The sequence below is a fragment of the Rhinoderma darwinii genome, chromosome 2, assembly GCF_050947455.1.
Source record: "Rhinoderma darwinii isolate aRhiDar2 chromosome 2, aRhiDar2.hap1, whole genome shotgun sequence".
NCBI lineage: Eukaryota > Metazoa > Chordata > Amphibia > Anura > Rhinodermatidae > Rhinoderma > Rhinoderma darwinii.
This window is the reverse complement of record NC_134688.1, coordinates 277,571,019-277,595,780: the sequence shown is the minus strand read 5'-3', so window position 1 is coordinate 277,595,780 and position 24,762 is coordinate 277,571,019. Positions and strand designations below refer to the sequence as shown.

The window sequence follows — 24,762 nt, the reverse complement described above, 5'->3', positions numbered from 1 at the left end:
GTATCTCCCTACTTCTAACAGAGACCGATGCACTGGAAGAACACACCACTGTCAATATGGCAGCTGCTGTGGGCATCGCTTCTGCAGGGAGTGATGGAGCTAGATGCTGTCTGTGGCTCCATGCATTCAGCACCATGTAAAAATACCCAGTTACCTAAAGCATAAAGGGAGCAAAACCCGGTTGCACCCATTTTTCAGTTGCCATAGATATTGACATGCCTTGGTCTATAAGCCTTTTTTATGAAATAAGGGAACTATATATGTTTGGTATGGTGGTACAATGAAACATTATACTAATTGCCAAGTGTTGGATTTATGCCTTATAAAGTATCCGTGTGTATAGCTCTGTATGTTGCATATAGAGCTTCTCCTTCTTTTTTTTTTTTTTTTTTCGTCGTTATAATAAAGCATTATCAGTTTATCACATACCCAAAAATGGATAGGGGGGATGGGGAGAGGAAGCATATAGAGCTTTATTTAATCACATACAGTAGGAGTCAAGTCAATGGTTAGGTGGTGATCCCAGGTACAGCTATTTTACTGGAACCCAAGCACTTCATGCTCCGCATTTGGATGCTTTCAACGTTTTGAATAAACTCTGGACTTCAGAATAAAATTTGGACAGCTTAAACAAACTTGAAACCGATTTTAATTCTATATTGCTGATTTGTTATTGATTTGTTTATTGCCGCATTCTATTAGGATGCGCCTTTGGACAATTGTGTTGATGCGTTACCGCCGTTTTATTTATTTTTTTGGTTAATAACAATTTGCAGGAATTTCACAGACCAGCTGAGGAAGATCTCAAAGGATGCTGGGATGCCAATCCAGGGTCAGCCATGCTTCTGTAAATACGCGCAGGGCGCGGACAGTGTGGAGCCAATGTTCAGACACCTCAAAAACACATATTCTGGTCTCCAACTTATTATCGTTATACTGCCAGGAAAGACACCAGTATACGGTGAGAATGAAAAGATGACTATATCCTACAGACAATAGTAGGAAAAGTCAAATGCTGGTGTAATAAATGAAGGCCATGTAAACCACTATCTATCTAAGAAATATATGTTATTTATTTCCTGTTATGATGCAATTTTTTTGTTTGCTTGAAACCATAATAGCCTTTTAATAAATAAACTTTATTTGCACCGATAGCTGCTGCAATGTCCTGATGAGCAGATATCCAGGCATTTAATGTCCATTTTGTTGGTTGCCATGATTGTATATTGTAAATTTTACTAGGACGGAACTGTTTTTGTGTTTATGGTTTGCTTTTAACAATAGCTTTATTTCCAGCTGAAGTAAAGCGTGTTGGAGACACTCTTCTTGGCATGGCCACTCAGTGTGTCCAGGTAAAAAATGTTGTGAAGACCTCTCCACAGACCCTAAGCAATTTGTGCCTGAAGATCAATGTCAAACTAGGTGGAATCAACAACATATTAGTGCCTCATCAACGGTATGTTTTGTCTTTACCAAAAGTTACCCACCCTCATATAAGACACTATCGTAATACTCTGTGGTCCCCACGGATGAGGGGATCCACAGGTATCTTCTGCATCGTGCTTGTACACTCAGGTCTTGGGTAGTGATTGTCATGACCCACCTGAGAACCTGTATAGGGAATGGCTCATTGCGCATGTATTCACAGACTTTACAGTGAGTGTAATACAGGTTCCTGGGTTTGTCATGACAACTACGACTTAGGACCTAAGTGTACAGGAAGGAAAAGTGGCGCTCCTAAAGACCTCCCTGTTCAGGCGGGACCACATAAGTGACACTTTGAGGCTGGGCACTTCCACTATTTTCATCCTTTGCCCGGTGTAGCACTCTAATTCTTTACTCCAAATATTATATTAAACTAACTTTGTGCAACAGTTAACACCATTTATTTGGCATTGTTTAATTATAAATAAAAAAACCTTTTTAGTTTTGTAATATTGTAAGTACCAAGGATCAGCAATTTACGACTTGCTGTAATATCAGATATAGCTATAATTTCAGTAGATTTGTTTGACTTGTCTAGTTTCTTAGAGCATATTTGAAGATTTTTCTTCATCACCGCATCATTTCATTGATATTTTAAGTGCTTATTCGTGAATAATTCTTTTAAGGTCCCTCTGCAGAGTCTTTGTTAAGGTTTGTGGCAACTCATAAACCATTTAATTTTTTTTAGAATTTTTTTCCAAAATGTAGTCGTTTGGTTGATGCACTCATATTTTTCTCTACAATTGTTTGGATCATGATGACTTAATGATAGGTCCTAGGAGCCTCATGAGTGTTTCGGTAAAGCAAGTGTAGCCGTGTTGTCTCCTACTTGGGTGCACGGCAGTGGTTAGCCTGATCACAGATAGATGAACACCAGCACCCATGTAGAACATGGATAATACAACTTGTCTATTTTATGAAATTGTATGAGGCTTTCACATCCTTTGTCTGAGTAAGCATAGTTAATTCTTATTTTTCTTTGTGATTAGCTCTGCGGTCTTCCAGCAGCCAGTCATTTTCCTTGGAGCAGACGTTACGCACCCGCCAGCTGGTGATGGGAAAAAGCCCTCAATCACTGCAGTAAGTAACAAAATAATCTATATCTGTATAATGCACAATATGCTGTATGCAATGAAGGAACTAACATTGGTTCCTTTTTTCTTTTTGTAATGTAGGTTGTTGGCAGTATGGATGCTCATCCAAGCAGATACTGTGCAACAGTAAGGGTGCAGCGTCCCCGGCAAGAGATAATTGAGGACCTTTCATACATGGTGAGGGAACTCCTCATCCAGTTTTACAAGTCTACACGGTTTAAACCCACTAGGATCATCTTCTATCGAGATGGGGTGCCAGAAGGACAACTCCCTCAGGTAAGTACATGGCCATAAATGGTTTAAACATTTTACCAGGTGAAGTCAGTAATCTTTTATTTTGTCTTCCTTTTCAGATTCTGCATTATGAGCTGCTGGCTATCAGGGATGCGTGTATCAAACTGGAGAAGGACTACCAGCCTGGCATTACTTACATTGTTGTACAAAAACGGCACCACACGCGGTTGTTTTGTGCTGACCGCAGTGAGCGGGTATGTGTGGTGTCTTGCATTTTCTGTTAAAATGTTGCTTCATTTAAGGAAATGTCTATGGAGTATAATACATTAGAAACCCTGGCACCTTTGCTAAAAGCTCTTGACTCAAATAATGCTTACGGATATTCAAGTTATAAATGTAGTGATCTAGTTGGAATTCCATTGACAGTGGTAACCTTATAATATAAATTCAATTCTAACCTTTTTATGTTTAGTTTTTGAGACGTGTCAATTTTTTACCATTTTGTTTTTTTGTATACAGATTGGAAAAAGTGGTAACATTCCGGCAGGGACAACCGTTGACACCAACATCACTCATCCATTTGAGTTTGATTTTTATCTGTGCAGTCATGCGGGTATCCAGGTAACATGCAGCAAAAGATCGCTGGAGAGGTTATCCTCATCAAATAGATTTTAAGAAGTGTAACTCAAATATTTTCGTAATGACCGTGATAATGCATTTCTAAATGTAAACGAAACGAAAAAACCTTAAACTGCAGTAGTGACCGCGTATAGAAGCCCTAAAGAAGAAAACTTAAAGCCCTAAAGCATTCCCAGGTGTGTAGTGAATGGGGTTTTCCCTTCTGGACAACCCTTGTCTGTATCCCTTATTAGGGAAGATAGACAGGATAGAAGTGGGTTACCCGTAACTCCAATTGCTGTTGCAAAGAGTGGCTCTCGCTCGAGTGGACTTGCTGCAATTATGTGGTTGTCCGTTGAATTCAATGTCCGCTGTGAAATGTGGATCAGCCAGCCTGGTTGACAAAGCCTTCAAGGAATAAATAGAGTGTGAGATTTTACAATGTACCTGTATGCCTCGTTTAATTCGTAGACAGATATTTGCCAGTGTTTACCACCTTTAAACGAGCACCGATCATTCGTATGGGGACACGAAATATCGCTACTATCATTTATGCCCATGCATTTTGATCATGTTGGTAGCACATCTCTCTATTTATAAAGGGAGGTGCGCTGCCGACTAGCGGCCATTTTTTTGGCCGCATAAAAATTTTTTTTATCAGCCGTTAAACAAGTTTTTGCTTTTTGATCGTCTGATCTTTGCCCTGTTTATACAGGGCAATGATTAGGAACAAGCATTCGTATGAAAGCTCGTCCACACAATCATTGGCCCTTGTATTTTAAATAGCTTTTGAGATAATGGAAACACTATATAGCCTAGCTCTACAAGGGCAAATATTGGGATTCCAATTACCAAAACAGTGGTATATTTTTGTTTACTCAGAAATGTACTCAGGAAAGCAGTACCAGACTAGACAAAACTGCTAATTTTTTTAATACTTCTATTTTTTACAGTTTGTCAGTCAATATTTCACAATACATCTTCTATAATTACAGATATATATTAGTCTTGTACGCTTCATAAAATACTGTTGTAATACTGTTTAGAATTTCATATTGTCTAAATAGGCTTACAAGCGTAAAGCTGGCCCTATACAGAAGATAGTGATTGTCCTACAGCTATAACCCACTTGGCTTCCCCTTTAGCATGGATGTTTGGCTTGGCCTAAAAGGATTGTCTCATAATAATCCAATAGTTTATTAGCTGTAAATTGCATGATTTTTTATTATATCCTCTAACCATTGTTAAGTATGTCCAAATATATACATAAAAAGCTACTACAGTTGTAAAATATAAATTTTTTTAAATTTATTTTTTCCCCCTCTGCAGGGCACCAGCCGACCCTCACATTACTATGTTCTTTGGGATGATAACCGGTTCACAGCCGATGAGCTACAGATCCTCACATACCAGCTATGTCACACATATGTGCGCTGCACACGGTCTGTATCTATACCAGCTCCTGCATACTATGCTCGATTGGTTGCATTCAGAGCACGGTATCATCTAGTAGACAAGGAACATGACAGGTGTGTACAGGTATTTGCATTTAAAGCACAAAAGGGAAGGGGATGAAACACTTGGGCTACATTCACACAGGGCGGATACGCTGTGTAAAGGTACACAGCTTATCCGCCCTGTTGCCTGCAGGGAATTCCGGCCGAAAAAAACGCATCAAATTGTGGTGCAGTTTTTCGGCCGGAATGTCTGCTGCAGAAGTCCTGCAATGAAAAGGATATACTTGCCATTGCCACACGTCCCTCCGATGTCGTGATATTCTGCAGAAAGCTGCTACCTGTGATTGGCTGCAGTGGTCACATAGGATGAAACGTCATCCCAGGAGGCTGACCTGAATGAAGAAGCACAGAATTCTGGGTAAGTATAAGTTTGTTGTTTTTTTTTAATCCACTCTGCTGCTACTGTATTATGCTGCAGAAAATTCACAGTATTTATGCTACGTGTGAACTTACACATGGTGTTCCGAAAAGGAACATGTGAGGCGAACAAGAAAAACAATTTCATCTTTCATATTTATTTCATTTTTGTGACCAATATATGAAACTACGTTTTGTTTGAGATTGGATCAGGATTACTGTAAAAACCTTCTTCCCAAATAATTAGAAAATTAAACCATTCTTGGGACATCTTAACAATGTTGATAATAACTAATATATCAACTGACTGGTGGATGATACAAAGTACTAAATTTTCTGATTTAATGTTTGCCGATCTAACAAGAAGTGTATAGTTGTATATTTCGAACATTTGTTTTTATCTACAGCGGATATAAAAAGTCTACACACCCCCGGTAAAATGCCAGGTTTTTGTCATGTTACGAAATCAGTCCAAGATGAATCATTTCAGAACATTTTCCACCTTTTTAAAGGGGTTTTCCAGCTTCTGACAACTGATGACCTATCCAACGGATAGGTCATCAGTACAAGATCTGTGTGGGTCCGACACCCGTACAACCCGGAAGCCTTTGGCTCCAGCCACGGAATAGCGGCCGAGCTGCAGTACTGCAGCTCTGCTCCTATTCAAGTGAATAGGAGCAAACCTGCAGTTCTGCAGCACGGCTGCTATGCTATGTACGGAGCCAACTGCTTTCGGGCAGCATAGCATTATGTGCCACAACATCCGGTGCCCACAGGCCACTGGAGCGGCTTATCGATCCGGGTATCGGACCCGCAACGATGACATACTGATGACCTATCCGGTGGTATCTTTAATGTCACCTATAATCTGTACAATTGTATTGAAAAACAAACTGAAATCTTTTAGGGTGGAAAAATAAAAATAAAGAACAAAAATAATGTGGTTGCATAAATATGCACACCCTTAACCCCTTAATGACCTGGCCATTTTGCGCGTTAATGACCAAGGATTATTTTTTGTTTTTTCACAGTCTCATTCCAAGAGTCGGAACTTTTTTTTCTATTCCTTCGACATAGCCATATAAGGGCTTGTTTTTTTGCGGGACGAGTTGTATTTTGTAATTGCATCATTTTTAGATGCATATAATAGATCGATTAACTTTTATTAACTTTATTTTTAGGAGAGAATTGAAAATAAGCAGCTATTCCAGCATTGATGTTCACGTTATAAATTTACGCCGTTTACTATGCAGCGTAAATGACATGTTAACTTTATTCTATGGGTCGGCACGATTAAGGGGATACCAAATATGTAAAGGTTTTATATGTTTTCCTACATTTGCACAATAAAAACCCTTTTAGAAAAAAATTACTTGTTTTTGCATCGCCACATTCCAAGAACCGTAACTTTTTTATTTTTCCGTCAATGTGGCCGTATGTGGGCTTGATTTTTGTGGGCGAAGGTGTAGTTTTTATTAGTACTATTTTGGGGTACATAGGACTTATAGATTAACTTTTATTACATTTTTTATGGGGGGAATTTGAGAAAAAAGAGAATTTTGCCGTTGTTATTTTTGGACGCTGTTCATCCGGCGGTTTAATTAATGTGTTCATTTTATTGTTCAAGTCGTTACGATAGCGGGGATACGATATATGTGTATGTGTTATTTGTTTTGACACTTTTACTAAATAAAACCAGTTTTATTTTATTTTGTCTGTACATTTTATTTTATTTTTTTCACAAACTTTATCTAACTGCTTTTACATATTTTTTTTTTTATTTTTTTTTACTCCCACCAGGGGACTTCACTATGCGATCTGCTGATCGCATATATAATGCTTTGGTATACCAAAGCATTATTGCCTGTCAGTGTAAAACTGACAGGCAATCTATTAGGCCATGCCTCTGCATTGCTGAAGGCAGACCTGGGGGCATTTGTTAGGCCCTGGCTGCCATGGAAACATCTTGACTTGGCAATTGTTGCCTACTCTCCCTTGCAAAAGCGCTCCAAATCTGTCAGATTGCGAGGGCTTCTCCTGTGTACAGCCCTCTTCTGGTCACCCCACAAATTTTCAATGGGATTCAGTTCTGGGCTCTGCCTGGTCCATTCCAAAACTTTGATCTTCTTCTGGTGAAGCCATTCTTTTGTTGATTTGGAGGTATTCTTTGGGTCGTTGTCGTACTGGAAGGTGAAATTCATCAGCTTTTTAGCAAAGGCCTGCAGGTTTTGTGCCAATATTGACTGATATTTTGAACTGTTCATAATTCCCTCCACCTTTACTAATGCCCGTGCTCCAGCTGCAGAAGAACAGCCCCAAAGCATAATGCTGCCTCCACCATGCTGCACTGTGGGTATGGTGTTCTTTTGGTGATGTGCAGTGTTGGCTTTGCGACAAACATGCCTTTTGGAATTATGGCCAAAAAGTTCAACCTTGGTCTCATCAGACCATAACACGTTTTTCCACATGCTTTTGGCAGACTTGATGTAGGTCTTTGCAAAACATAGCCGGGCTTGGATGTCTTTCTTTTTTAGAAAAGGCTTCCGTCTTGCACCCTACCCCACAGCCCAGATGTCTGAATATGTGAGATCGTTGTCACATGCACTACACAACCAGTACCTGCCAGAAAGTCCTGCAGCTCCTTTAATGTTGCTGTAGGCCTCTTGGTAGCCTCCTGGACAAATTTTCGTCTTTTCTTTTCATCAGGTTTTGAGGGACGTCCAGTTCTTGGTAATGTCACTGTTGTGCCAAATGTAATCAACTTCTTGATGACCGTCTTCACTGTGTTCCATGGTATATCTAATGCCTTGGAAATTCTTTGGTACCCTTCTCCTGACTGATGCCTTTCAACAATCAGATCCCTTTGATGTGTTGTAAGCTTTTTATGGACCATGGCTTTTGCTGTCGCATGCAACAAAGAAATGTCAGAAAAATCCTTATAGAACAGCTGAGCTTTATATGGAGTTACTCAGAATCACTTTAAATAATGGCAGCTGTGTACTGACTACTATTTAAATATGATTGGCTAATTCTGAACACAACTACATCCCCAATTATAAGAGGGTGTTCACACTTATGCAACCACATTATTGTAGTTTTGTTATTTTTCTCCTCTAAATTTCAGTTTGTCTTTCAGTGGAATAGTACAGATTATGGGTCACATTAAAGGTGGAAAAAGTTCTGAAATTATTCATCTGGTACTGATTTTTTGGCATGACAAAAACCTGGCATTGTAACAGGGGGGGTGTAGACTTTTTATATCCACTGTAGGTATAATCTGAAAGCTAATCTCCTCTTATGATATTCAATACATACATGCCCTCTACCTGTCATGATCTTTCCTCCATAGGATAACTAAATGGATAATCACAAGGGTTTCTCCCAAAATGTGCATATTTTCGGTGGCAAAAACGTACACTGTGTGGAAAAAATATCTGCAGATTTTAAGGCATGTTGTGGCATTTTGTCATGTCCCTTGTGGGATAGCCGATTTCATCTATTGTACTGTATTATAACAAATCCACTTCAAAATCTACGTGAAAGTCTGCGTTTTATCACTTGTCTTTTGCTATGGATTTTTCCCACAGCACAATTTTAAAAGGTTCAATGTTTAATATACTCCAGTATTCACCCTGTTGACTTTCTTTGGATAGAGCCAAGAAGGTGGAATTCGAGTTGGGCTCAAAATGGTCTCTGTGTTTTATGTAGGGTTTTTGTAGTTTGTGAATATTCTGTCTTTATAATAATGCTGTGAGTATATTAAACATTGAAATAATTGTCTAATGGATGTACAGTATTAGAAGTGGCTATCGGTTTATAGTTACCATGTGGTGAGGAGGAGATGGGATACTGTGAAGACTACTAGAAGCAGATTGACCTCATGCTGGCTGTGAAAACAACTCCTAATATATTATGTACCTTGTATATGAACTCTACACAGTATAACCAGTGGTCATACCACTGAAATTGGAATATTCAGAAATATGCCTATACTGCGAGGAAAGATTGCCTCCATAACATACTTTTATTCATTAACATCTAGAGATGTTCCTCATATGTGAGCCCTAAGATCTGTTTCAGACCCACTTGTTTTGGCATTATAATTCTGAGCAGTGTTTTTCCACTTTTCTTACAGTGGAGAAGGCAGCCACATTTCTGGACAAAGCAATGGAAGGGATCCACAGGCCTTAGCTAAGGCAGTGCAAGTTCACCAAGACACTTTGCGCACTATGTATTTTGCCTGATGACTTGTCACACAGCTTTTCTAGTGGATTCTATCTAAATGTGACTTGTTTGCCACATCCCGTACCTCATTGGCTCAGTAGAGTTGTGTATCCTGGGATCTTGAGCCTTACAAAAGAAGGGTACCTCAAAATAAACTGACATACCTGGTGAGGTCCTGTGCGACCAACGTGGGAATCAAATTGGACAATATTTAACATTTGTTTGCATGTTGTGGAGATGTAAGAGAGCACCACTTCAGCAGGTCTCCTCTGACTGCCACGGAAAATTCCTTGATGACTTGAAATGCAATACTGCTGGCAGAAACCCCAGTGGAAGAGATTGAATATGCACTGCAAAAAATGTATGACAAGAGCTACAAGAAAAGACCAACGGTTTTGAGCCTTAAACAAAAGATACATTTTGATTCAAATTACCAATAATCTACGAGGTAAAACATGAGCATGGAAGATCCCCCTCGACAATGCTCCTACATGGTGTGTTTCACACAAGACGTTCTCACCCTTGGAACGTAACCAGCACAAGAACATGGCTTGCTCAGCTACCTTCAGGTCATCCAATAGTTATGTTTTGGTGTGAGGATGCAGGTCCTGGAATACTTTGGGTTTAGAATGTCTTTAGGAAAATCCTACTTGCAGAGTGAAGGAAATGTTGTCTCTCTTCCCCTGGAATCCACCAGTGCCATATGGTCTTATAAAGAGGCAGAATGGAGCTGGGTTATTCAAAGCAATAGGGTGTTCTTATCCAGTGAAGACCTGACTCCAGCGTGCCTTCATATCATGAAACCGTTTGATAAATTCAAATACCGTCACGTCACAAATTTTAGTTGGTAGTGGTTAAAGAAAATTGTGCAAAGTGCCTTGACCCCTTTAAAGCGGAAACTAATCCTGCTTCTCCAGCTCTGCAGAGTATACATAGCGGCACTAGAAGCATCAGCTCATTGTTGATTTGTCTAGAGCGGTGTACATCGGTCTTTGCGCAATTACTACAAGAAGTTGTTGTTTGCTTTATATAGTTTATCTGCCCAGTTCTTGTATCCGCTTATATTTGCTTCTCTGAACAGTCCCTGAACTACACGTCCTGCCTTTCCTGGATTCAGGAATATTTTCTGTATAATTTGTTTGAAAATGCTACTAACAGGTATGGTGTCATTGTAACAACAATGCTGCTGACACAATCATTCTTAAGGAAAATAGTATCGACAACATCCTAAAAGCAAACAATATCTAGACAGAAGAGGAACGTTAAGGCTGTAACTGCGGCCTGGAATAGGGTCACTACGACAGAGCCGACTGAGCCAGCAAGTCTGCAGATAAAATTGGGTCTTTACTCCTATTGGGATTGAAGGGTTTTTACTACGGAAATTCCTTCTCACCATAGAACATTACACAGACTCCTAATATCACACATAGCAGTAAATAATTGTACACTTCCGTATAATGTGAAAACTGCATATCCAGCACAGGCCCAACCTAAATATTGACGTTCAGAGACTAATCCTTGAATGAATTGTTCCACTTCCTAGGGTACTCACCCTACTGGAAACGCAGCTCTGGTTTGATGCCAACCTAAATAATCTATATTAAGCAACAATATTATGAACAGTCCCCTAATATGTTGTTGGCATAAGAATGACCATCAGCATATTGTGCAGAGCTCATTCCAAGAATAAAGGCTGGCATCGCTTGCAGGTCCTGTCTCCTGCTCATAAAGATACCAGCTATGGTAACTGCCCGGCAGTTCAAGAACTGCCGATAAGGTAGATACTTAATATAAATGGCTCCATGCTAGGGAGGATCTGCCATTCTGACCGAATTCTTGTCAATTAGGGCATCTAATAAAATTACTACTAACACTAACCTAGTGGATGCAATAGTACCCACAAAACCCCCCTTGCCCGAAGTCCTGATAGGGAGGCCGAAACAGACCATGCACTGTATGCAGAGCATCACACCCCTGTTTTCTGATTGGCTTAGAGGGATCTCATGGCGTGTTTCATGGCACTTTTCTTCTAGTGGAGGCTGTCAGGTTATCTTTCTTTGCCAGTCAGGGGAAGCAATGCTTGTTTTCCTTCAGCCCCCTATAAGGTCCATTTAGTGGGTATGACATTACATCCGCTAGTCTAGAGTTATTACAGCATCTAATGGAAGCACTATTAGACTTTTATTAGAAGTAGTCTGTCTTAGTGACAGATTCTCTATAATATTGCCAGCAAATTCTACACCTTATTTTCTAGATGTCACGAATAGCCAACTTTTATGTTATTTAATCTTGCTCTTAGTTCATTCACGTGTAAAGAGGACATATGACTTTAGTTAGTCTTTTTGCTATCACCCCTGGAACAAAGGGGTTAAGACCTTCTAAGGTTTATAATAGAACAATGTATTCTTAATGTAGCACTGTCACATGAAGTATTTTTAAGAGCTGTTTATAGGGTGTTTGACTTCAAGGTGCATTTGATATTAAACCTTCAATGACGGCTAGCCTTATAAAATAATGGGCTTCTCTTAGTTATAAGGGTGCTTTGGGATTACAATGCCTAAATCTCCCTCGCTTGTCGTGTAGTCAAAGAACAGGTGCTGTTTTTGTTTAAAATGTTTGGATGAACTAACTTTCCATTGGCTTACATATTAGTAACGCATAGGAACATATTTACCGTATTTTCTGACTATAAGGCCAGATTTATACGAACGAGTGCAAACTCGGACGTGATAAACTGCAGTTTTTCACGTCCGAGTTGTACCTCTGCTGGTCCCGTTTTCACGGATCCCTCATAGGCTTGAGTCTATCGAGGGATCCGTGAAAACTGAAGAAAATAGGACACGTTCTATATTTAAACGGACCCTTCACACATTACGTTGAAAAAAGGGCCGTGTTAACGGCCCCATTAAAATGCACGCTACAGTGTGATTGCTGTTGTTTTAACGGCTGTCACACAGATGTATGCTACGGTCGTCTGAATTGGGCCTGAGACTCCCTTTTTAGCTCAAACATTGGATAAGATTGTTTATAGATGGCTTATCACGGAACGTCAGATCCCTTTATAACAGTAAAACTTGTGAGGACCTTCATAAACATGGCGTTCGTTTCAATGCAGTTGTGTCAAACTTGCGTAATTCCCTGGATTTTCATTGATAAAACCTGAATGAGATTCTCTGCTTTTATTCCAAATCCACTTGCTTGATCATCCCGTGTGTCTTATGGCCCAGAAAATACGGTAAATGGCATAGCTTATTTTATAAAAAAAAAAAATAGCATTGTTAATATAATGAAATTCTATAATTTTTGTCACTATTTATTTTTAGTTAGCTTTTCTAGACCCTTATGCCTTGTGGTATATAGGTGACCATGAAGTTCTGATAGATTCACTTATTTCCTGTAGTCTAGTTTAGATCATTAATGTATTTATGAATGAGCCAGAGACTGTGCGATACTGTTTGCTGGGCTGCGTTATTTCATCGCACAAAGAGGATAGGTAAACTGATGTTCTATACAACAAATAGGGCCACATTTATAAAAAAGTGTCATGTTATCGATTTGTACGTCATGTCACGTGACATTTTTGTGTATCTGATGCATGAACGTATATGAATTTGGCACAAGCACTGCCTAGAGAAAATGTATGACTGGTCTGGCATGGGCTAAATTAGTTATTTGGCATAGATGATGACGTTGTGCTGTACAAATTGAGGGCATGTTTTCTAAGCTAACTATAAAAGACGTACTTGTGCCATTTTTATCTCCGACACGGTTTTTATGACTGTACCTCATAGTACAGTCATTCTAATAGAAGATAGAGGGCAGCATATAAATGTGAATCTGAAGAGCTATTCAATCGCATTATACACGGGCACAAAACCAGTACCTGACAAGTGTGCGAGGCATTTACCCTGCTTGTTCTATAAAGCTTCTGCAAGAAAACCCTTATCTGAACCTATTTTGGTCATTAAAACGCCATATATAAAAATTTTCACGTGGATATCAAGTAAATGTTTACAAAAGTGCCACTTTGGACAAAAGCTAAAAATCCATTCTTGCCCGGTGTGCAGGGGTGCCTACCTTACCCCTTGTCTTACTCATGTGGTCAGGATTTTCCCCTTTAAGTTTACATGTGTTGGAACGAAGAAAAACATGCTGATTTATCCACATAAGGACAAAGAATGGCTTTAATGATTTATAGGTTGAGGTAACGGTATAACTAAGATTCTAGACCAGACGCCGCCGTTAAATCTCATCACTGAAAATCTAAAGTTGTCGTGTATGTGCAGTTTGAAGCCACTAGAGTCATGAGTATAAGGGGACTGCATCTTATGCATATACTATCACTTTTAAGAGCATGGTCAGAATGTCTTACCTTCAGCACATCAACAGGGTGCAGGTCGCTTTATGCTGCAAAGACAGTCATTAGTTTGACAACGGGGAGTATTTAAGGGGAACTGCAAGAAATTAGCTTGGAGCAGGAACAATATTGAGGTGATGCAAATAATGCAGTTGCCTTATGTGAGCACAGTTGTCTCCAAAGTGGTCTTTTTCAATTATTTGTTAGTAAAGTAAGGCCTGATTCACATAGTTTGTTCCCTAAGTTTGTGTATGTCGGGAAAGCTCCCAACTTGCATGATAAAGGTGTCCAGTGGGCTCCATTGGGTTGGTATACATAGGTTTTATTTTAATTTTTTTTGGAAGATGGAATAATGTATTATATTACACTATTCCATCCTGGGGGATCCTGCTAAAAAAAAGTTATATCGTGCCGGAGCACACGTGTGACGGATGCCACTGTATGGTATCAATCAGAGGTATACGTAACTTCCCCAGGAAGAGCATTAAGTAGCGCTTGGCCTGGGGATTCTGGGCCTGGAAAAGCCCCTGATGTCACTGTCCATATATGGACAGTGATGTCAGGGGCTTGTAATTAAAGAGTTCCCAACCACAGCATCGGTAGGGCTCTGGCTAGGGACTCTAGCATAGGAAACGTCACTGTCCATATATAGTGCTGTGCCCACGGAGTTCGCGTGACGTATCCCACTCTATGCCTATACAATGGAATACGTCGCTACCTTCCGTTGAAGGTATATGTCGGGGTTCCTCCCGATTGTATACCTCTTGTGGAAGGGTTAAAACGCAGTGTGAATCAGGCCTAAACCCTTGTTCACATAGTGCATGTTTGCTGCAGATTTTGCTTACATTTTTTAAGCGAAAAACAGAATTCGATCCAGGAGCGGAGACAATTTATATATTTCTTCTATTTTTAGGTTCCATTACTGGTTATGGCTTAAAATGCTGACAAAATCTGCAGCAAATCTCCACTGTGTGAACGAAGCTTTTTAGTTCTATATATCTTCAAAAGTGAACATGGCCTTTTATTTTGACGGCTTGCTAAGTTTCGATTTCAAACTTAGCGGCTGTAACAATCTAAGCCATAGCTTAATACGTTAGAAAGTATTTTGATATTAGACTGCAGGAAAGAAGTAATAAAAAATCGTGTAAAGGTGACCATGGACAGAAGATAACTGTCGGCCAACAGTCTTTGCCATAATTTGTGTAAGGTTAATAGTTTTTGCCTGTGTACAAACCCTTCTGTTAAACGCTATGCGTGGGCAGCCAGTTGTGATTATCTGAGGTCCTTCTGTTCTCTACAGTTCTAAACCACATTTTGTTAACAAGTGTCTAGTGCAAGTACTTCTATGAGAGTGCTGTATATGTGCTGGGTGGGTATTTGTAATGCAAATAAACCAAACTAATTTACCCAGATTGCAAAGCGTAGGGGCTGTACATATCGGCTTGTAACAGCCGTTTTACCGGTAAAATACACATTGAAGCAAATACCTCATAAACATATTACTATTGAGTGTGTGTGACAAGTTTCCTGGGATTAGATATGTGTAACCGTGGATCTGTATCATGGATTGCATATACATTAGCAAAGAAATTGTCACGCAGTACACTAAACGATAACCGTAAATGTATTGTGTTAGTACATGTTGCGTACAGGACACTTAATTGGTTTAGAGATGATTTGGGCCAAGGGTGCAGAGTGTTCATGTGCCAGCTCTTGTAGGAGTTTGGGGTAGACTATTTATGCGTTTAAGATGATTGAATAGTTGTATTTCTTGGGAGTTTCCATTATAGGATTAGAAACCGAATCCGCTCACCTCGCTCCAAAACATTGTAAATGGAAATAGCTGTAATTTCTTACATGGGAAATTCCTTGTTTGATTTCATCTGAAAGAAAAAGACACCTCATTCATTAGATACATAATTCTAGTCATTTATAACCTAAAACCAATGGACGACTGAGGTGGTCCTGATGTGTCTGTGCAAGTCTCTATCCTCACCAGCCCATTGAAAACCTCAAACCTGGGAATATTACTGATGTCAAGAATAAACTGGTACCAGCACTGAATTCTTCTAAAGGTTCACCATCCATGACCATGCCACTTACCTGATAATATTGGTGGGAATTCCAAAAGTCTGACCTCAACAATGTTTGCCTGTATGATATGTTCTAAAATGGGAAAGCCTGTTCTGAGTTGTGTGTTTTGTTTTTGTTTTTTATATTGTAACATGGGTTCCTGCTTTCTGGTTCTGAAATTATTTTAATTGCCAATTCACATCAACTTGCACTATAGATAAGAAAGTAGCTGGCCTCTCTGAGTTGGATTCCATTGTTTTGCACTAGGATGAAAATCCTTTCTGATACTGTGAGTAAAGCTTCTTCCAGAAACAGCACCACATCTGACCATGGGTTATATGTGGTATTGCTGCTCTGCTGCATTGAAGCAATATACATACAACCTGCTGTAGGTGTGGCGCTGTTTTTTGGAAGAAAACAGCCATGTTTTTCTAATTGGGTACAATCTCTTTAAGGTGCCACGGTCCTATGAACCAGTTAGCTCATTTAGGATAGCTAAACCTAAAGTCGATCTTTCAATTTGCCATGTAGTTGGAGGCAATCTATTGTTCGCCGTTAAACTGGATGGATTAGCGACCGTCTAGAAAAATGGCTGACCCTTATGGTGACTACTTGATCTCGCATATCTCCAGTAATGAGAACCACTGAAAACATTTATGTGAATGTTGTTAGCAGCTTGTTTTATTACCCTTACGGTTCATTTAGTACAGTAAAATCAGTTTGTTTGTTTTTTTTTTGTGGGGAAAAAATCCATGATATTTGTTTTCTGAAAGCAGACATTGTAGCCAAGATATGACCTGAGACAGATGGCAATAAAATTCACCATTTGTAGATCCCTCCTATGCTTATCATAGTTCATTAGACCGTATATGTCAATAGGGTTGCTTGGCTTGTACGTGCCGGTCATTTGCATATTCACCATTTTCAAGAGTTCTGTCTACAGTCATTGAATAGAAATATTTGTGTGTTTTTTAAAATTCATTCTTCAATCATTTTGTTCTCATTTTTCTTATCAGTTGAGAAAACCGATCCTTTACCTGTAACATAGAATTTGGGTGAAGGCAAAAAATGTATATATGAGATATATTTTTTGGCTGTGCCCTTTAAGTTGTTATGGCAGGTTGCATTACGTGGGTTTCAGACTGCCTCTGCCAAGATGACTCACTCCACTTCTGACCGCTCCCATTTTTAACTTTTGTGGGAAGCGGCAATGGCAGTAGCCTCAGGGGTTAACACCCTAAAAGGGACACTCAAAACACAAACATAGGAGCACTTGTATCACTCTGGGCGTGATGCAAAGGAGATACGGTCTATGGAATACGTTTACAAGGGAGAGGCTGCTTTTTTTTGTCAGCCATGATCTGCGGCGTCTGCATTTAATTATTAGACATTTATGCTTTAAAGATTTGCTTTGTAATGGAGTCGATTTCCTAAGGAATCCTGTAAAAATGCATCATTTATCCTTATTGGAGTTAATTACAAACTGAATATTGTATTATGTGGATGCACACAATATACTACCATGGATTTTATTTTATTTTTCTTGTTACAAGTATTTTTTCCCTAATGGAGAATTAAGTGTCAGTTTACAGTATGACTTCCAAACCTAGGTCTTCTTGCTGCCTTATAATATAGAGTATTTGAAATGTGCCCTTTCCATTGCAACCTTCACATACAGAGAATTGGGTAAAAAAAAAAAAAGGTGTGTGTGGGGTCTAAATGTAAAGTATACACAGATATTACATAAAACTAAATATAAGCTGAAGAAAAAAACTGATTCTCATCACTCATTCTTAGAATAGTATTTTGTTTTCTTGTTTAATGCATATTTATTATGCAGTAAATCCGTCTGTACACTAAAAATGTGGAACGACAAAGCGGTCCTTTAAATAACTTCTTTCTAATGCATTATTGAATGTATAATGGAGCAGTAGGAGTGGCCATGTATTTCCATCAAGTATTCTCTTGTTTTTTTTAACATGAGACGCATTTATAATTCCTTCCTATGACTCAAGGAATTGTTCTTTTTTGCTTCCGTAGTATTTTAGAAGACATCTGCCTTCTGTCGTATGGGAAAAAAAACGTGCTGTATTAAAATTCCTGGAATGGAGATAGATATATATATATATATATATATTTTTAATGGGGGTGGCATATCATGTGACTGACTCTGATTTAGTGGTTGTGCCATCTTTTTCAAATGTCTCCAAGCAATGCATTTGTGGTTCTGGTGCAGTCCAAGAGAACCAATAGGGCCTGTACATATGTGTATTCGAGGGGTTCTACATGATATTGGCAAATAATTTGTTTTCGATAAATGACTAATTTATTTTTTGCTCTTAGTTTTGTGCTTTCCCCTTTATAGTTATTTTTTGCATTACCAGGAAGTTAAGTGCTTGTGAAACCCCTTTTATGAGTCAAGATGTCTGATACAAAAGTAGAGTACAAATGCATTGAAACGTACATCTTACACATTGTGTAGTGTACTAGGCATTATGGGTTGTTAAAATTCTGTCATGTTCCATTCATCACATGGAAGCCTGCCAGCTTGTGATGTTGAAACACCAGGTTGGATACAGAACTGGGAAATCAACCAAGACCGTATATTTTCAGATCTGCACTAGTACCAGTGTCTGCAGCCAGCAGGCAGACTTCCATATGCTGTAACAAATTCTCTTATGTTCTCTATAGTGAGAATGATCAGACGATGACAATTCTCCTCCTTCAGGGGGGCACCACATTAAATGGGGTGTATGAGATTAGAAAATGGGTCTGCTTTCAAGTGGAGTGGCACAGTTTCTGGGGAAAAAGGAGACCTTTTTCTAGTCTCAAACTTCTGTGAAGTATACCTCCGGTTCTATAGAAAAAATATAAAGCGCAGGACTTTACAAAATATACATTTTTCTTGATAATTTGATTAGCTGATTTTGCGTATAATGAGCAGCATGGGCTAGCCGCGGTCCAGGCTGCGCATACTGATGCAGGAGGTGACAGAACTGCTTGCTCTTCCCCCTAGGCTCCGATCTTCGGTGATGTAGGACCACATTATATTGTATAGCTCCCATACTGAAGAAAGCCTGGGAAGCTCTGTCTCCTACTGCATCAGTAAGAGCAGCCTGGACCACGGCTAGTCCATGCTGGTCATTATAAGCCAAATCAACTAATATAGAAAAAAACTATTATTTTGCACAGTTCTGCACTTTAAGTTGTGCTTCCACCTTTTTAGCCCAGCCCCTCTCAAAATCTCTCAGTTCCCGTCACTGCCTCTATTATCTACGATACTATGTGGCTAATGGCATAATTATAAAGCCGTATACGAGGTCCATGATAACGTTCACAAATTGTCCCTGTAGAGATACCAGAAATTACTCTTCAAAGATCTTTGCAATTGACTTTTCATTTATTGTTATATTTTTCCCTGAAATTGCTGCTTGCTGGCTTCATTAACTTCTGCAACATCTGTTTTCCCTTCTGTTTTTAGTAACTAAAACTGGAACAGATCCCGGGAAAGAAAGTTTGGAAGTCTGTCCCTGTTCCCTCTGCTGTGAAATGTTCCCTATTAAAAAAAAAGGGACGGGGGCACCGGGGCAGCTCTTTGAGCCAGTATAAATGGAGGCTAAATCTTAAAACTAGGGTGACCTGTGGAGACTTTAATAACATTGGGAGGAAATGTCAATTATCCACCGGGTAACTGTCAAATTTGCATCTTTTTGTGGGTTGTAAATGCTTTAAAAAGTTAGTAACGCTCCACAAATAAAACCATTCCCAGCCATATGAGCTGGTCAAACAATACTGTCCTGCAAAGCTTGTTCTCATGCCCACAGAGGTGGGTATGCTGGCAGTTTCATACAGCTGTTTTTCCTTGTTTTTTCTACTACAAACTAGTTTTCCAGCCTCCGACTTTATGGTAAAAGGAGTGTAGGCTCCAAAAACCATTGTCGCAGAGTATAAGTGCACTTCACCCAATATTTTTGAGTTTTTCGATTATTGTGCAGCAGCTATTGTCAATTATGTTCTTTTTCCATCATTCATTTTCACTTTTATTTCATATTTGACTTCAAATGTCTGCTGCCCAGTTGGCTGGAAAATGAAATATTTTACCCCCAAAAAAGTTCTGAACTACTGTTCATAAGGTAAAAATAAGTTGGGACACTGGATATTAGTAACCTATGTGCAGTCTTCTTCAGACCACATCTACAAACTTGTGGAACAATCATTTTTCTTCACGGTGCCGTCTTTGTAAGCAGGTTAATGTCATGTTGATCTTTACCCTGCCAAGATAGGCTTGACCACGACCTCCCAATGATTTAAGAGCGTGTGATTTTTTTCTTATCTGCCACCCTTCGTCAGTGCATTTGCCTATAGAAAACTGAAGGTTGCAACAGAACAAGTCGCTTTACTGTAACCGGGTTATACATGTCCCTGACAGGGCATTACGGCGACTATAGCCCAGCAGACCATTTATACATTTGTCTTCACAATGCATTTATTCTCATGTGGGGACTAGAGGCTTATAGTGTATGAAAACATTCTAAACCCTGCCGTGTTCTATTTGTCGTGACTTGCACTTATCGGCCAATTCATATGCATTTGTGTCTAGCTATTACTCTTAATTAGTTAATGAATCGGTTGTTGAATGCATGTTAGTGATCTAGTCATAAAAAGAGGTATTGATACGGACCACGGATTCATGTTACTTTTGTTAAACATGGATGTTTATATTTTGCTAAGGTTTGTCAAGATTGTACAATAAGTATATTTGTGTTATAATTGAGGAGATAGAAGATGCCTGTTAGGATTGTTCCCATTCCTTGCACTATAGAGCACTAGAAAAAGCACCTGTCATGATACTGCAATGAGCGTGCTGATAGATATAAGAAATCTGCATGCCGTGCCGCAGGTGTAGTGTTTGGCGTAGCCATGGATAATTTTTCTCTTAAAAAAAAAAAAGTTGTAACTACATATGTTGGGACATTCCAATGCAAGTTCTATGCCCTGGATTTGCTGCCTTAATAATGGGGATTCACTGTAAATTGGAATGGGCAGTGTAGTTCTGTAAGGATTTGCCAAAATGTCCTTGAAATGCTAAGCAAAGTTACTGTTTACATTTTTTTGTTGCCAGCAATGTGTTTTATATCTAAAATTCTGTGGTAAGAAATGTCCTAAAATATCTTTAAGCTCTTTTAGTCCTGATACAGAGCTCCAAATCCCCTGCTTCATTTCACACAGCCATAAAGTGAAATGACCCCTAGGGGGAGTTTAGGTACATACGGCAAACTGATTTATACATTAAACTCCATAATACGTCTCTATGTAGTAGGACAGGATTTTGATCCTAAAAATTGTTTAAAGATGGACAAACATTGAATTTTTGTTTTTCTGAACATGTAATAAAGTTTATAATGAATGGCCAAAATGACTTATTGAACTATGCGAGGAAACGGTGATATTTCCACTATTAAGAACGTTCTACATGTTACGATATGGCAATTGGCTCAACAGTACCATGTTTAAGCTGTGAAAATGGTCAGAGTCCATTTTTTTATTTTGGTTTGTCAAATAATAAAAATAGGAAAATGAAGAGCTGTCAGACTAAGCTTTCATATAAATGACTACTATCAAACATGCAGTATGCAGAGCACCTCTCACTAGCAGAGGTGAGCAAATTAACCGACCATCAAATTTCCTTTATTTCCTATTACACACAACCGTATTTGCACCATATAAAATATGGATTTTCGCCTCCATTATTTTAAATGGGGAAATGCGGTTTGGTAGTAGGAAATTCACCGGTCAGTAAAGAGGTGAGTTTTCTGTATCACTCTTCTGTACTCACGGTATTGGAGGATCCATTCTCCCCCAATCTTTGAGAATGTTCTAAGTTTCTTCTTCAGGGACTCCTTCACATTTTTAGTTTTGGAATAGACCCCTCTAATGCTAGTGACGTGGTAACGACTGAATCAATAATGACCAGCATGACAACATTGCACTGAATCATTTTCATTGTGTTTCACGATCAGATGTGAATGCTTGCGTGTGATTGACACTTTAGTGCATGTTCTCATTTAGGCTATGTTCACACCTGCGTTGGTGTGTTTCGGTGTTCTGCTCCGTCAGAGGAACAGAACAGGGAAATAATGGAAACAACGGTTCCATTGCACAACGGACACAGCCGGCGACCCATTAACTTTATTGTGCTCCGCTGGGATGTCCGTGATTTTACAAGAGACTATAGTGCAGCATGCTGCGTTATTGTCTCAGGCAATCTCAGCCAGATCTGCGATGGAGGCCCCTAAAGAAGCGTCCAACACAGAAGTGTGAACGAGGCCTTACACTATTCGATAATATGGATCCATTTCCTGTATTTGTTTTCCTAACCAAAGTCAATGACCAAAATAGATCAAATATTTTTGGGGTTCTGTTTTCAATATTCCTTCAGCTGGGATCTACACTTTTGGCTAAAATAAAAAGGAACAGAAACCAATATCCCACTTGTGCAAATTAGATATTCATGTAAATGAATTCTGCTCCACATCTGTAATATTATTACATTTACCAAAACTAGGGCTCATAAATGTAGTCCATTCAACCATATTGCCAATTAATACACGGTTTACTGGCTATGGGTGTGGTAATAGAGTAAACTAGAATTTCAGTCTCTGTTTTTACGGATGTGTGCTGTTGTTTTTTTAACTGGATACTGCAACATTCTATTCCAGCCATCAAAGAGCAACGGTAACCTCTCCCAAAAAAACCCCCACCAAGAATAATAATAATGGACTAATTCTGTTAAAGTGAGATTATTTAGGAACAATCGGATTACCAGTTGACTGGAGAATGCCGTGCAAATATATTGGAAGTGCAAGAGTGCCTGCCATTGGAGTGGCCATATTTTATAGTGTCTATCAGTGTTTATTATACACTCCATATACCGAAAACAATGATGACATATCAAAAAAGATCAGCAAATGCTGGAATACAAAGTTTTTAGTGCTCGTATGTAGTACAGATGAGTTAAGCAAATTAAAGGGTTATTGCCATCAATGACTGATAGGTGTGGGTCCCACATCTAGGAACCTCACCTATTGGGAGAATGGGGGTCACCGGACCCCAATTCTCTTGATAAGTGAGAGTCCTAGAGGTGAGACCCACCCCTACAGGCAATACTCCTTTAATTAGGCAGGGTGTAAAGAGACCACCGTGAATTTTTCACCACGTGAACTTGCCACATCAATCATTGGTTGAAAATGTGTTTGCGTTTAGTTTGTCAAAGGCAAAAATGACAATTGTGGCATACTGATCAGTAATGTATCACTGAGTAATCCAGGAACCAGGTGTGTTGTGTACTCAGACATGCCAAGATAACCTAAATGCTGTAATCACATATGCCATTTTTTAATCAATTACTGTGGCAAAATTTGCCCAAAAATGGCACATGTGATTACGGGCAAAAGGAGCTTGATCGGTTCTGTTTGATCCACGATGGTCTTGCTTGTGTATGAGTTTTGTATGGACAATGCCTGGTCAGTATGTTTGGGGAAATGTCAGCACAACAACAAGCATCTATTTAATTTAATTCTCACTTTAATGTTAATTTACCAAGAGAGACCCTTTTATACCTCCAGGTGCCAATGCATGTTGGAATGTATGGAAATGTCATATGCACAAGCTACCTGTTTAAAATCTGAATTTTTATTTTGAATAACAAAAGATTATATGCCAGCAGGAGTGACCAGACTCAGATCACATCAGCAGCACACTTTTTTAGTAACCGATTAATGGCTCATATTTTAAAGGTGTTGGGGGTTTTTAGTGTTAGTCAAGATTGATGAAATAACTACAGTCTGTGGATGAACTAAAAATCCTGTTTCTTGTAAATAAATTGCCTATTGTTTATAACAACGGTCTGAATTAAAGCATACACTGCATTTCTTTCTCATTGTATTTCTTTTCGACTATGTTGCAATAATGATTGAAAATTAGGTTTATTAGTGTGAATACTTTAGAACATCTAGTGTTAAGTGAGACCTATGATTCATTGTGTCATCCTTTTTACATTAAGGTCCTGTTCACATCTGCGTTTGAGGCTCCATTACGGGCTTCCATTACGGTACCGGCCTAAATTGCCGGAAACAGCCTGCTGCGCTATTGTTTCCGGTAAAACAACAGACACCATGACAGAAACCTAATGGAACCTATTAGGGTATGTTCACACACACTAATTATGGACGTAATTCGGGCGTTTTTGCCCCGAATTACGTCCGAAAAATGCGCCTCGATAGCGCTGACAAACATCTGCCCATTGAAAGCAATGGGCTGACGTTTGTCTGTTCACACGAGGCGTAATTTACGCGCCGCTGTCAAATGACGGCGCGTAAATAGACGCCCGCGTCAAAGAAGTGACCTGTCACTTCTTTGGGCGTAATTGGAGCCGTTATTCATTGACTCCAATGAAAAGCAGCGCCAATTACGTCCGTAATGGACACAGCGTTCAAGCGCCTGCACATGCCGTTACGGCTGAAATTACGGGGATGTTTTCTCCTGAAAACATCCCCGTAATTTCAGCTGTTACGGACGCTGTCGTGTGAACATACCCTTATAGTCAATGGGTTCCATCAGGCGCAGAATTTGCGCTTCCAGTATATTCGTTGTTCTGCTCCTCTAGTAGATCAGAGCAACAGAGACACCGAACGCAAACGTCAACAAGCCCTAATATCGACCTGTCCGATTCTTTTGCCCTATTTTGTTTTGTATACATTAAAGAGGCTCTGTCACCAGTTTCATACTTTATCGCCTACCTAAT

The 24,762-nt window shown here is 39.3% G+C and overlaps 1 protein-coding gene across 2 annotated transcripts in view; it reads left to right on the top strand.

Moving 5' to 3' along the window:
* LOC142742992 (protein argonaute-1) overlaps positions 1-23,875 on the top strand; it is a 103,161-nt gene extending 79,286 nt beyond the window's left edge. For both annotated transcript variants that reach the window (XM_075853299.1, XM_075853298.1), the window contains exons 12-19: positions 777-961; positions 1,297-1,456; positions 2,475-2,565; positions 2,661-2,855; positions 2,933-3,067; positions 3,333-3,434; positions 4,761-4,960; positions 9,441-23,875. In XM_075853299.1, the coding sequence (XP_075709414.1) occupies positions 777-961; positions 1,297-1,456; positions 2,475-2,565; positions 2,661-2,855; positions 2,933-3,067; positions 3,333-3,434; positions 4,761-4,960; positions 9,441-9,549 (1,177 nt within the window). In that variant the 3' untranslated portion in view covers positions 9,550-23,875. The remainder of the gene's footprint in view (positions 1-776; positions 962-1,296; positions 1,457-2,474; positions 2,566-2,660; positions 2,856-2,932; positions 3,068-3,332; positions 3,435-4,760; positions 4,961-9,440) is intronic.
* Positions 23,876-24,762: the final 887 nt, after the last annotated feature.